Below are 15,205 nucleotides of genomic sequence, written 5' to 3' on the forward strand. Positions count from 1 at the left end.
ACAGAGAGCCCTGAGACCCACACAAATATAGTCAACTGATCTTTGACAAAAGAGCAGAGGCAATTCAACGGAGGATAGACGTTTTAACAAATAGTCCTAAGATATGCAAAAAAAAAAAAAAAAAAAAAAGAATCCAGACACGGACTTTACACCTTTCACAAACATTAACTCCCTGGATCATTGATCTATATAGAAAACACAAAACTGTAAACTCCTAAAAAGATAACACAGGAGAAAATCAGGATGACCTTGAGTTCAATGATGACATTTCAGATATAACATCAGAAGTACAATTCATGAAAAAAAAAATTGATACCCTGGACTTCACTAAAATTAAAGACTTCTGCTCTGTGATAAACTGTTCAGACAATGAAAAGACAAGCCACAGACTAGAGAAAATATTTGCAAAACACATTCTGGTAAAGGTCTAGCATTCAAAGTATACAAAATTTTGTATACTTAAAACTCAACAATAAGAAGACAATGAACATAATTTTTTAAATGAGCAAAAGACCAGAATGAACAATTCACCAAAGAAAATGGACAGATGGCAAATATGTGCAAAGATCTTCAACTTCTGTTACAAGCTGAATTGTGCCCCCATTCATGTTAAAATCCAAACACCCAGTACCTCAGAATGTGACTGTATTTGGAGACAAGGCCTTTAAAGTGGCAATTAAGTTAAAATCAAATGAAATAGGTCAGCCCTAATCCAAGATGACTGGTGTCCTTAAGAGGTTAGACACCTAAAAGAGATTAAGACACAGACACATACAGAGGGAAAGACTTTGTTAAGAAATGGGAAGAAGATCCCCAACTACAAGGCAAGGCAAGAGCCTTAGAAGAAACCCACCCTGCTAACACCTTGATCCTGGACTTTTAGCTTCCAGAATTTTGAGAAAGTAATTCCTTTGTTTAAGCCACACCATCCCTGGTACTTTGTTATGCTAGCTGTGGCAAACTAATATGACATTACATACATCATCAGGGAATTTCAAATGGAAACAATGAGATACTGCTACACATCTATCAGAATGGTGAAAATTCACAGGCCATGAAATTAATCTCAACAAATATTTAAGGACTAGTTATACAAATCACTCTTACACAGATGGTTATCCTATGGAAAAAAATGAAATTAGACCCTCACTATACACAAAATCAATTCCAGGTGAATTGATAAATATGAAAAGCAAAAATACAAAACAAAACTTCTAGAAAGCAATATAGGAAAATATCTGTGTGAGGTCTGTTTTAGGAAAAGATTTCCTAAGATAAAACATGGAAAACATAGTGGTTTGCTTTTTTTTTTTTTTTTAAGATTTTATTTATTTGTCAGAGAGAGAAAGAGAGAGAGAGGCAGGCAGAGAGAGAAGCAGGCTCCCCGCTGAGCAAGTAACCTGATGCAGAACTCAATCCCAGGACCCTGGGATCATGACCTGAGCCGAAGGCGGACGCTTAACGAACTGAGCCACCCAGGTGTCCCAGGGGTTTGCTATTTTGACTACTTAAAATTTTTAAATATCTGCTTATCCAAAGACACCAAATGGGTGGTGGGGGTGGGGAGAGGCAAAAGACAAGTCAAAAACCAGGCAAGCAAGAGAGTCACAACACACAGACTGGCAATAAGTATTAGTGTCCAAAATACATACAGAAACCTACAAATTAGTAAGACAAACCAACCAAAAGAAAAACAGGCAAGAGACTTAAACATGTATGTCACAGAAAATGCATATGATAGATCAACATGAAAAAAATGAGGCTCAACCTCATTTATAATCTGGAAAATGCAAATTAAAACCACGAGATACATTTTAAATCCATCAGATGGGCAAAGACTTCTAAATCAAACAGGACTAGTGTTGGTGAGATAAGGGGCTGCAGAGTCTCTCATCCCCTGCTCGTGGGCACGGGCCCTGCAAACAGTCTGCCACTACCTAGGAAGGCTGAAGATCTGCATGGCCCATGCCTCGCAACCCTGGAGAAACTTTGGCAAATGTGTGCAACGGTCTAGTTTGTAATAGTAAAAAAACAAATATAATACAAATACCCATCAAGTATAGAATGAATAATATATTTTACTGGAACACTAACAGAACAGCCAACGACAATTAAACATATACACATTTTATAATATATGTTATTTATTCATATATCTTTATATAGGTGATAAAGATATCTTAAAAATCAAGGGAATAATTAACATAAAATTCAAGGCTCATAATCTGAGGATTACTGAGGACTACTGTTCAGGTCATCTGCAGCAAGGGGGCACGTAACAGATGTTTGCTTTATCATTACGTGAGATATATAAAGGCATTTACATACTCTTTTGTATACACATATACTTCACAATAAAAAATTTTTTGATAAATAAAAGCAAAGGAATAATTATTAGGAACATAAAACTGTGTAAACCTACCAGGATAAGAATGATTCTGTTTATTCGAAGAAATTTCAGAAAGAGTATCCAGGGAATCCGTTACCCTGTGAATAGAACAAACCTAATTAGCAAACCTCATCAGAAGTAGCAGGTCTTCAGATTTAAGCCTGGCTCTTAAGTGAGGTTTTCACACTGATGGTTATTTCTTATTTCACCTACTCAACAAACATCTATTGAGCATCCGCTGGGAGCCAGGAATGAACTTCAAGCTAGCGGAGAAGACAGGTAATAACAAAACCAAGAGAGCCCTGTTATCTAAGGGTGAGCAGTGCGGAAAAAGGCAACTTAACATAAATTCACTTAAAATAGGGACCTGACTTTATTTCTTTGGAACTTTATCTTCAAAGATGAAACTAAAAAAATCTGAAATTTGTTTTATGTTAAATTTAAATGTTCGATCAGAATTATAAAAACATCACATTTTTAAATTGAAAAAAAAAAAAGGATACTGACTCAGTCTGTGTATGCATGTGATTTTCTGATAAAATTGCATGGCTAAATACAATTCAACATCCTTTACTTTGTATTTGACTCTCAGTACAACCATAAAGGTAACTTTCCTGACAGGTCTGTCTGTATTTTTTAATATTCAAATCATTCTTCACTGTTTAAAAGCCAATGCTCACAGTCTCATTTTCTTTCCGCTGTTTACTGACCTGACCCGCACAAAGCCTTCATTCTGCCAGCCTGCTTCCTGCAGGACACTTGGTCACCATCTAGAAATCCTGCAACTCTCGCAATGTCGGCAATTCCACCTCGCATTTCACGTGCGTGGTTTCTACGTGACACACACACTACGGCAATCAGTGAGAGACTGATGAACGCAACGAATAGGACTTGATGAAGAGGACAGATAATTAGGTGGTGATGGGTCGTTCAGAAGAACTTAATTCTAAAAGTGATCAGTTCATTAATAATAAGTACCTAATTGTGAGAACTAAGAATAAGAAGATTAATACTGTGCTGACGAAGACCACCTAGGCAAAAAAAATAGGTAAGTAGGTAGAGAGATAAGATTAGATCTAGTCCATAAGTTTTCTTGGAATTTCTGCAAGGAAATATTGGATGATTTAGATATTAGTAGAAGAAAAGGTACGACCTCAGTGAAAGCCGGGTGATAGCAGAAAGCTATCCAAGCGGAGGAAATAACGTGCAGATTCTCGGAGACGAGGCACATTTTTTTTTCCTAATGCAAAGGAGGGGGAAAAAAGACAACCACAATCTGGGAGGTGTGGGATTGTGATTGGTCACTACTTTATTAAGACTGTCCTCAAGCACTCCCCAGTTTAAAATTCTTTCTTCTTGAAGATCAGTGGTGTCTCAAGAGCTCTAAAGCTGGTTTAAATTAGAAATTCCTCAAAATCAGGGACCATGTCTGTTTTATTTGCTTATAGAATGCCTAGCACAGCACAAAGTGCTAAAAGACACTTAATAGTATTTGATGATGATGAATGAGACAATCAGAAGATGACAGGAAGACAGCTGGATCGAGACAGCAATTCATTTAGAGAGAGAGCCCTGTATCTTCTAAGAGGGGGATGCTTTTAAATGAATCACCTTAAAGAAGACTAAACAGAAGGCGAGAGGGGGAAAAAAAGGTGAAATCCATGCGTTCCATAAACAAAGCAAGAAAAAGAACATGAAACCATGAGAAAGAAAGTGGCTTCATAATATAAAAGGGGGGTAAGCTGTTTCAGCATAAAGAAACACTACACTAGATTTGGTCAGTATTTACTGTGCCTAAAATATGCCACACTGTGTCCTCTGGGTAATCAAACATAAAATGAAGAACCCCAGTCCTCACGACTGAGAGACAAATAAAACTTGTAAGAGACTGTAGCAATGTGTTAATGAAGATTTGTCCAAAGTAATAAGAGAATCCAGAAGACTGGGGACTCAGCATGGATTTTACCCTAAGTCAATCATCAATAAAGACATCGGTCCTAAAGAAAGTCAGCAACCTTCTTTTAATCATTACAGGGTACTGGTCAAGAACATACATTCAACTACCTGGGTTCAAATCCCCGCTTGGGAGCTGTGCACGCTTGCACAACTCACGTCACTTCCCTGTGCCTTACTTTCCCCACCTGTGAAACAGGGATAATTACAGGACCTGAGCCAGAGGGAGCTTCCCAGGTGTGAACAATCCATGTGGAGCGAGTAACCGTGCTGGCACACGGAAGGGCTGTGCACTGGCTAGTATCTGTTTCTTGATTTATAAAATGCCGACCACAAAACAGCAAACTGTCTAAAAGCAAGGGCTTAGGAAAAACAACAAAACAACAAATCTGGGCTGAGTCCAGCTCCATCGTTATCTAGTGTAAGATCAAAATAGGCCACTCCAAAACATCCGTTCTGGCATAAGGGTTATTTTGAGCTAAAGACATTTGAGAATCAAAAAAAAAAAAAAAAAATGCAGGAGGAGGCTTTCTCTGAACTCTCCTTATCTGCTCCCAAAAAAGAACCCTTTTGTGCTCTATCCGCTTGGCAGCAGCTTCACCAAGCAGGAAAGACTGACTCTTCTCACAGGTGAGGAGCTGGCAAGTTAACACCACACCCAGACAGACGTCACAAACTATCTTATCTCCCACCCAGTTGTCTTTCCTAAAAAGACAGTGGCCTTTTTCTCCCTCCTTTCTTCCTAGGAAGACAGTCCATAAACACTCCCATCGCACCACTTACATGGGTATTCACGTCTCTCTGTGAGGCCCAGGTGCATGCAAATTTAAACGTAATAAATCTGTATGCCTTTTCTCCTGCTAATCTATCTGTTGTCAATTTAATTCACAGACAACACCCCTCAACTCCCTAATCAGCTACTGACCCAAGAGGGTAGAGGAAAGTTTTTTGCTCCCCTGTGATAACTACATGACTTTAGCTAAGTCACTTTATCTTTTTAAACTTTTCCTCACTGGCAAAATGGAACAATCGTAATCCCTTACAACTCACTGGGTTTGAGGGGGATTAATGAAATATGCATCTGAAGTACACTGTACAGAGCCCACCACTTACTCAATGCTCAATAAATGTTTGTCGTAGTTATTGTTATTTTCCAGCTCACCTGACCCAGTACTTACTAGGATCAAATGAAACAACATTCAATGGAAGATACTTCGTAAACTGCAAAGCATTATATGTGTTCAATACTAGACTGTCATAAATGATGAGGAGAAAAGTATATCAAGTACAATCAAAGAAGAAGGAAATTAATGCAAAAATTATATGAAACTATTAAGAAACACCAAGCGAGGTGGAGGACGGATCTAAGAACTCTATAATCTGCCAGGAGGCCGTCACACAGCCTCGCTGGAAGGGAACTAGACGGGGCTCCGGGACGTGATGGAGATCCATTCTCGTGCATGTGATTACACCATGTATGTTCCTTCCTATTTAAAGATTAGCATCCCTTTTCCCCTCCACTGAAGAGCACGCCAAGCCAACTTCTCTCAGCACATAAGTCATTTCACATAATGGTACCTGGAATTTCACGAGGACTTGTTTCTGCTCAACTTGTTTTTTTTAAACCCAGAGTGAGCCGGTGCGGAAGTGTACCATCTTAAGGAGAAACACCGAGGAGGTACATTATATATAAACCCTTAAAGCTTCACTTCCCCCGAAGATCTACTGCCTATCTATTTTTGAAAACTAAAGAAATCAGAGGAAAAAGCCATTTTGGTTCCATTAGGTTTGGAGGAGAATGAATGGGGTGCCTGCTGGCAGGAAATTTAATGTAGTTAGGATGTGACTGAAGCAATCAGAGAGCATTTTTACTTTTGTTTGCATGACAGATTAAGCTTGCTGCTCTCACTGTTCTTAGCAGCAAACGCCACTTCTAATAGCCTACACATACTCATAGGGTTTGCAAATGAGGAATAAAGGAGGGTTTTTAAATTGCAAATCCTCAGCAAAGCAAATTTAGCTTTCCATGAGCCTTCTCTCTGAAGAAGGTGGTTGGTTAACCCCTTGAAAGAAGACACGAGCTGTAGTCAGTGCGTGTCTTTCATATAAAATGAGGAACTCTAACTATAAACCATTGCAAATTACAAAAAGGCCTCGTGAATAAACATAAATTTCATTTTTCTCACCTTTGTACCCTGGATGGGGGAGCAAATATCCCATATCTTGGAGAGCAGCTAAAATACCGCACACCTCCAACTGAGCCATCATTCTTGCCATGGGGTCTCTCAAGCTCTATACCGTACCAATATCCTGGAACAAGAACACCGGATCTTAAAAAGCATCTGCATTTTGCCCAAAATGGTTCTGCTATTATACAAACCCAAAGCCCGAATGGCTTCCCATTTTCACAAAATGACCAAAATGATGGAAAAGCACCATGATCATTGAGCTTTCAAATGATAAAATTTGAAAATTCGAAAAAATGAACAGGAAAAACATTTTACAAAGCGCAATTACAGAGTTGTCCACTAAAGGAGAGAGAGAAAATACACAAATTCGGCACGAGTTAGCTATCATGCAAGTAGTGTTATGACCACAGTCTATCTACACGCTATAATGAGAAAGAAACTGTCCTTGACTCAGTGATGCGGCGTGTTTCAGTGAGAAGCACAACACAATACTGAGGTGTATGAATCGTAAAGTGCACGTGCAGTCTTTTCCTTTCACTCTCCCAACGTTCCGACATCACAAACGGTTCTTAATTTAAGGAAGGACAAAAGTAATATGGAAAATATGATTAGACTTCATGGGGACTCTTCTTTTTTCTCTTTTTGTTTCCCCACCCAGGATAAAAAGAAAAATCATAATAGTTAACCTTAGTGAAAAGATTTAGATTAGCTAGGAGGAAGAATTTTCTAAAAGGCTTATTTTAAGTATGTGAAGGGGCCCACTCTGAGGAAAATAATAGGACTTCCTTCTCTAGAGGGCCAAATTAAAGCAGTGAGGTTGCTTTTACTGTGGTGAGAATTAGGTAAATGGACATATACTCCTAGTCTAAGTATATACATACATACTCGTAGAATAAGGGTTCTCAAATTGAGGGTACCTCAAGACCAGTTAAAAGTGTCTAATGATCCATTCATGTTTATTTAAAAGGAGAATACAGTAGTAATTGCATCTGGTCACTTACAATCAGTATCAAATAAAAAAATAAGAATTTAGATATTGAGAAACTTACTGCAAATTCCAAAATACAAAAATATCATTACTTCCAGATTACTAATTCAAAGAGTCTATATAACCTCAAAAATGGCAACCTAGAAGTTGGTGTCTTTTTCTCTTATGTTCAAAAAGATGGCATTTGAGCCCATTTCTCGATACTTTTGCACTGAGAAGATTAATGCATGACCACAGTCTCCTATACTTCAACAGTGTACGAGTACAGGGTAACGTAGACAAACTTACTTCTTAGCCATAGCAATGCTCTGGAAGAGGTCATCACGTATCGGAATGTTATTAACCAAGGTTGTATGGTTGCCATTTTTATTTCTGAGCGCCACAGTTACACTGTTCAGTGTTACAACACACCATAGAACGGCACCATGTTTACCATATGACTCTTGAAGAAGTGTAACATCACACAGAAAGACGTGACAAGTGTTAACAATTGTGACTACACCTTGTATCACTTCCCATTTAAGTGGTAATTTTTTTCGATAAAAAGGCTAAAGAGGCTAAAAATGACCTCCTGCAGATCTAGATCTTATAATCTAAAAAGCTTCACTTCATTAGCACTGTTCTCTAGAACTGACTGATCTAAATTTTGATGCCACAAGACATGCATGCTACTACTTTCTAAAAGGACAGAAGGACTTTAACAGAAAAGTTTCCAACTTCCTGTTTGCTTATGACCACCCAAATTTCTAAATGCTTAACCTCAGGAATTAAAAAATTCAAAGTCAACCTAAAACAATGAATTCTATCCAGTGAATGAAACCGCTCTAACCTTGTTTAATATAGAGAAAGGGAACTCAAAAGACATGGAGATTGTGAAAAATACCCTAGCTTTGGGATTCTTACGTTTTTATTTGAGAACTATATTAAGACTATCCTAACTCATCTCAATTACTACCTGGAGACCTGTGAGAGCCATGAATTATACAACACACAGCCCAACTCAAATCAATTAGTTGCATTGCAATTATAAGTGGTATAATGAAACAAGACCGTGCTGGGAGACAATTCTCCATGGCTCACTCATGTTTCTGCATGTCTTATGAACAGAGGCGCTGACTGTCTTTTCATGGATGTCTGCACAGAGGACAGCCTGGGAGGACAGAGACAGAGTGCAGTCGGCAGGCCCTGCACAAAATACAGGCATGCGTGTTGTCTAATATAAAGGTTCAGATTCCTTAAGCTCAGGGCTCTTCTCCTGCGGCATAAACCACTGGGTATGCAGGTGTCGCCCCCCAGGAACTGGGGCTCAGGGAGCGAGTGCAAGAAAATGCTGACCCTCTGCTTCTGCCACTGCTGGGACCATGGAAGTCCTGTCTCTGAATCAGGAGCCTAACATCTTCCATCCAGATCTATGAAACTGTGGCAATCTAACTTGTCAGCTTACACACGCAGGGTAAAATCTCAGATCCTTCACAGTTCTTGACAGAATACTACAAATTTAAAATCAATGTTCTGGGTAACCTTTTCTTAAAATGCTGCAATGCCACCATGTGTCAAAATAGCATATTGCCATTTAAAATACACAAACATGGTTTCATTCAAATGGCTTCTATGTTTGAAATTAAAATCACTGAAAATGCAAAAGAAAGCTAATCTTTACTTTTGGAAACACAATATTAAGTCTAGATTGGAATGAATATGTAAATACACAAACATGTATTTTTAAGGTCCCAGGGTACACAGAATCTTTTTCATTTTCCCTCGAACTTGTTTGTTGGCTTTTCTTTCCAAGCCATTCAGATAAAAGCTATGTGCTGTGAACTCATTTTAAGAATATCCTTAGCAATTTACCCAAAGGACACAAAACTACTGATTCGAAGGGGCATGTGCACCCCAATGTTTATAGTAGCATTATCAACAATAGCCAAACTACGGAAAGAGCCCAAGTGTCTATCAGCTGATGCATGCTTAAAGAAGATGTGGTATAAATCCCCTGGAATATTACTCAGCCATCAAAAAGAATGACATCTTGCCATTTGCAATGACGTGGATGGAGCTAGAGTGTATTATGCTAAGTGAAATAGTCAGAGAAAGACAAATATCATATGATTTCACCTGTATGTGGAATTTAAGAAACAAAACAGATGAATATAGGGGAAGGGAAGGAAAAAAAGGGAGAGAGGGAAGCAAACCATAAGAGACTTTTAACTATCGAGAGCAAACTGAGGGCTGCTGGAGGGAGGTGGGTGGAGGATGGGCTAGATGAGTGAGGGAGATTAAAGGAGGACACTCCCGATGAGCACTGGGTGCTACATGCAAGTGATGAATCACTGATGTCTATACCTGAAACGAATTTTACCGTATATGTCAACTAGAATTTAAATAAAAACTTGAAATTTAAAAAAAAATAATATCCGTAGCCAAAATCTAATCCTGCTATTTTCTCTCTGTTATTGAGCACACTTGGCAATCAGTGAGAGTGAAGCTGGAGAACGAAAACAAATTTTAACATTAGACAATTTAAAACACAACTGGCAGGAACACCTCACGGGCAACAGTCAGCCTGAGTCCGGTCAGGGTTTCCATCACTGTTTCCCCTCGCCAGTGCCACAGCTAACCAACACCCACAAGAACCCTTCATCAAGAACTCCCTAGCATTACCTTTCACCGACCTGTAAAATTTTAAACCTTCTGTATTCTACAGTGTTCAAACTGAGCAAAGAATATACAGACAGTTACCTGGAGCGAAGTTTGTTGTCCCAAAGAACTTGACGGTGCCGATTCTCTGGCCTACCACCAGTACTCTATCTCCGAGGTGGGGCTCGCCTGCACAGCGGCTGTTACTTGCTACAGACGCTCCTGAGGAACTCAAACCTGTTTAATCGGTTGGTGGGGGAAGGGGAAAGGGCAGGAAAAGAGAAGGGAAAAAAAGCAAAGGGGGGAAAAAAAAAACCCTCAACAAGTATATTAGCCAAACTTAATCAGCACGTGTTCTAACCAGTCTAGCTGAGAGACTTCCGTGTATGACACCTTTCCTGATACACATCACCTAGAACTGTGGTTCTCACACGTGAGGTCAAGTTATTCCACGAAACCGTGAAGGGTTTCCCGAAAAAATTATTGCCACGAGAACCTGGCACGCATGGTTCCTGGAAAGTATTGATTCTATCCAGATTGCCCGGGGCATGCTCTGCTAGAACTGAGGCCAACACACTTTTTCTGTAAAGGGCCAGAGAGTGTATTTGGGGCAATGCAGTCCACACATCTCTACCGTAACTCCTCAGCTCTGCAACCACAGCACAAGAACACGCATACACAAAACAGGCATGGCGTGCTCCAGGAAACTTCACAGAAACAGGTGGCAGGCATGGCGTGCTCCAGGAAACTTCACAGAAACAGGTGGCAGGTTGGATTCGGCCCATGGGCTGTACTGTACCAATCCCTGGTCTGCTAAAGTGCTGGACTCAGAGTTGTTCATCGGGACCCAGCGTGAATTATACGTACAGGAAGGTGACCTGAACGTGAAAATTGCTGTAAATTTCCAGTTAGCTCTAACTGATTTCCTTATTAGGACCAAACCACTCCTCCTCACCTTGATTCAAACCTAAACCCTGAAAAGCCCACTATTAAATATCAGAAGTCCTAGAGAAATACTGTCTAGAAAGCTGTTCAATTATAACAGAGAAGTGGGCCCTTGAGGCTTCTGCCATCAGTCCATAGACAGACTTGAATCGCTATCATCGGGGAAGGTAAAGAAGCCTCTGTGAGGGCAGGGGACAGAGGATAAGTCACACCGCCAACAGGAGAGAAACTAAAGCCATGGCAACAAGTGAGGAACATAAACCCAGACAGAAGGCAGGTGTGGATAAAGTGCTACAGGCCCTCACGATAACTAGTATTTCCAATGCACTTCACAGTTTACAAAGTGCTTTCCATAGAATGATAACGACAGACAAGATACAAACTCAGGAGTTAAACTGAGACACGATGTTCACAGGTAGTCAATGGCACACCCGGATTCGAGCCCGGGCCCTATGACCACGAGTCCTCAGGCGGGTCCTCGGGCTATGTAACGGACCAAGGACAGCGTGTTCGACCACTGATACGATGACGCTGAGGACACACACCCCCTCCCCTACCTCTGCCATCCCCTCATCTGTTCTTCCTTCTCCTCTTTATCCTCACTTCCCAATATGTCCGCAGCCCTCAAACGCAAATCTGTGGAGAAAGTGGAGTATCTACTCACTCTAGAAAAGCGTCCTAAGGAAATGTCTCTGAGGTCATGGACTTTCTGTCACGGTCTCCCATGCTCCCTCCCTCCCCTCCTAAAAGGTCTTCTTGCTCACCCTCATGGACCAGTCTCTTCATCGACTACTAGCTAAGCCTACATCAGGCTTAAATTTATGAAGAGGGGAAAAGGTTAAATATGTAGGTACACTAGAACCACTTCGTGTGGAAAGTTAAACAGGTACCTCCGTACCCACATATACATTTTAAAATCAAGTAAATGTCAGAAGCCCACATTCCGAGCAAAGGAGGCCTTGCAAAGTGAATAAGGTGAGGACAAGCAGGATGGCAACAGCCCTGTCCTGGTGCCTCTGCTCGGGAGGCTAGACAGAAACTGCTCGCAGGGGAAGAGGCACCTACTCTGAAATACAAGTTCCAAGTCAACAATTTCAGGCAAAACTCCTAGCTTCTGTGCTTTTAGAGTCCCAGCCTGTAGGCTTAGTACATCGATGCTATTGCCGAGGGCTCCTCCCCATCATGGGACAGCAAGTACTTTAAAGAGGAAAACAATCCCGTCATGAACATTTTCTATAATAAAATATTGCCTCAGTACGACTGTTAAAAGTATGTGAAAGAGAATCTGGTCATTATTATGAGGCTCACTGAAAACAATTTGTGCCAAAACAGTTTCATCTCCTTTGTGGACAAGTGTGCCCCGTAGCTAAATACGTGAACAGCAGTGTGTCCACAGGTGCTGATTCCCGGCAGGAGTCTGCTATGAAGCACTTCCTTTTTTTTTTTTTCTTTTTTTTAAAGATTTTATTTATTTATTTGACAGAGAGAGAGACAGCCAGCGAGAGAGGGAACACAAGCAGGGGGAGCAGGAGAGGGAGAAGCAGGCTCATAGCGGAGGAGCCTGACGTGGGGCTCGATCCCATCACGCCGGGATCACGCCCTGAGCCAAAGGCAGACGCTTAACGACTACGCCACCCAGGTGCCCCAGTGAAGCACCTTCTATATCCTTACACATAACTGGAGAAATGTGGACTGAACCAGGTTATGCAGGACTCACCACATCCCAGCGAGTTACCATCACCCACCTGTCAGGAGAGCCACTGAGCCTCTCCTACCTAGCATTAAGCAAGGACCTGAACTTTAAATGTGAAGATGACACAACGGTATGTGGGAAATCTAGATTCAAGGTGTAAGCAACAAAATGCAGAGGGATGAGACCTCTAACGTTCAACTAAATGAGAATCCAGGTCAAGTCCTACGTGGAGCAGCAACATGAAGGGCCCCGGCAGGAGGCTCTGTACTCGTGCCCACGGGCGACAGTTCAGCTCTCTACGGGCTGGCCGTGAGGGGTCTGGAGACCCGGGAGCAGGAGGAAGAGTGGAAGGTACCTGGGATGGAGGCAAACCATATCAACAGCAGAGCAAGCAGCGGACAGACCTCAGGCTCAAGCCCAGGAGTGCCACTTAGAAACTGCCGCCAGGCACCAATGACTTACCTCCCTAAGCCTCGGGCCCCTCACTCATACAATGAGGATGAGAATAATAGTACCTACCCACAGGTTTGTTTTGAGAATTAAGTGAAATAAGGTAGGTAAGTGCTTAAATAGAACCTGAAATAATAAGTGTACAATACATGTTAGTTATTATTGGGTCTAGATTAGAAAAGAGAGAAAAAAAAGGTAATAACCGTATGGCTTCCACATATCTGAGGATCTATCATAAGGTCCTAAAATGAACCTAAAATGAACCTTCCACATGCACGTGGAAGAGAAGAAGTCAGTCCAGACAAGGAACACGGCAGGACCACGGGGTGGAAGGCAGGGAGACTGAGGACACTCACGAGGGGGGAGGGGCACGGGAAAGACAGAAGAGTACAAGTAGTTCAATCTGACTGAAGTAAAAGTTTCCTTCTACACATTTAAAAAGAGCAAATCTACTTACAAACGAACCAAGATAAAAAACACCAAGAAAGCCTGGTTGAAAAAGCCATAGATACCAGCACTGGCTCTAGAGGAGACGGACGGGCTTTTGCTCATTGTCTTCTTGTTAGTGCTGCGTGCGTTCAGCTTCTTGGGGCAGCTCGGTTTGTGTTCCAGAGACGATGTGGAGGAGGAGCTGCTGAGGGATCCAAGCAGGGTCCCTAAAACAGGTAAAGGAAAAGGACATATTGAAGGGTGCACAGTAAGAAGTGAACCAATAAGGTGCCTTTCCAGGTAAACCCTCTGAAACCCTCCATTGAGCTTTCTCAGTTGTGGATTATCTAGTGTTGAATTAAACGCCTGGTTTCATCCAGCTGCACCGTACTTCTAGAGACAAGACTTTCCAACTCGAGCGACTGTACTGTAAGGATTCACGCTGCGTGAGGACTCTCACAGGAGAGCACCGTCACATGTGAGTTCACTGAAACCGACTACTTCCCATTCTCCCCACGCTCCCTCTCACCTCCCACTTTAGATGGCTTAGTAGAATCCAATCTTATTTACACTTAAAAATTCTACTAACTTGCTTTAAGGTGAAAAAGGGTAGTATTACAATATTCTGCGTTAACCTGAAGGCGAGCAGGAATACTCCTGAATATGCTGTTCATGCTCTCTTCACCCAATGATTTGATAGCTGAAGCAACTTTGACATTTCCATCAAGCCCTCTACCACTGTGGAGTTTCCTTTCAGCCTCCTGTTCCATTAGCCTGGTAGCTCTCTACTTTAAGTGTACACAGAGGCACCACACAGCATTCCATACCGAAACCACGTACACACTTTACGATGAGCTGCTTCAGGTATTTCCAAGGATAATTTTTTCCTGCAATGATTGTTCTCTCAAAAACGTGAAAACTTAGCCCCCATATAAGCTTTATCACTATAATATTATTTTAAAGTTCCATCAGTAAATTAAATTTTTAGAGTGGAAGTTATAAAATTATTTTACCATCTTTCTCTGTTGCGGGTTTCGGTTCTTCCCCAGGAGGCAATGAAAGCGTTGATTCAGAAGCGCTATCTTTTTTTGAAGTCATTAAGCCTAGCACATAGAAACAAAACACTTTTAGCAAGAAAGAACTTCAACATTAAACATACCAATGTACTTGCTGTTTTAAAGTACAGACATCCCTCATCATCTAAATCTTCTCCACTTCCGGAAACATGCTGGATAGTAAATTCACAGACTGCAGGGGCCGATCGACTATTTCATTACGTGAAGGGGGGGCGGAGAATGCATTCTTAGCCCCTCTGAAAACCTCAATCGATTTCCTCAAATACCACCAAGTCTCTTTTAGACCTGTTTAACAATCCGCTACGGAATTCTAAATACTATAAAACAGTTCAAGCCCAGCTACCTCGTTGTCCGACACTCCGCACACTCACTAGTGTGTCTGCACAATGCCAGCAGGTAGAGCGAAGCCCACGCAGAGCAAGGACGACCGCCGTACACGCACGAGGACTTGCACAC

At 41.3% G+C, this 15,205-nt stretch overlaps 1 protein-coding gene across 3 annotated transcripts in view; it reads right to left on the reverse strand.

The window, feature by feature from the left end:
• CLIP4 (CAP-Gly domain containing linker protein family member 4) overlaps positions 1–15,205 on the reverse strand; it is a 66,789-nt gene that overhangs the window by 11,693 nt on the left and 39,891 nt on the right. For all 3 annotated transcript variants that reach the window (XM_045809150.2, XM_045809149.2, XM_045809148.2), the window contains 5 exons: positions 14,687–14,776; positions 13,757–13,900; positions 10,259–10,393; positions 6,529–6,652; positions 2,423–2,487 (listed from right to left, as the gene is read on the reverse strand). In XM_045809150.2, coding sequence (XP_045665106.2) covers positions 2,423–2,487; positions 6,529–6,652; positions 10,259–10,393; positions 13,757–13,900; positions 14,687–14,776 — 558 coding nt within the window. The remainder of the gene's footprint in view (positions 1–2,422; positions 2,488–6,528; positions 6,653–10,258; positions 10,394–13,756; positions 13,901–14,686; positions 14,777–15,205) is intronic.

The sequence above is a fragment of the Ursus americanus genome, chromosome 7 (assembly GCF_024610735.1).
Source record: "Ursus americanus isolate L20-20 chromosome 7, mUrsAme1.1.p, whole genome shotgun sequence".
NCBI lineage: Eukaryota > Metazoa > Chordata > Mammalia > Carnivora > Ursidae > Ursus > Ursus americanus.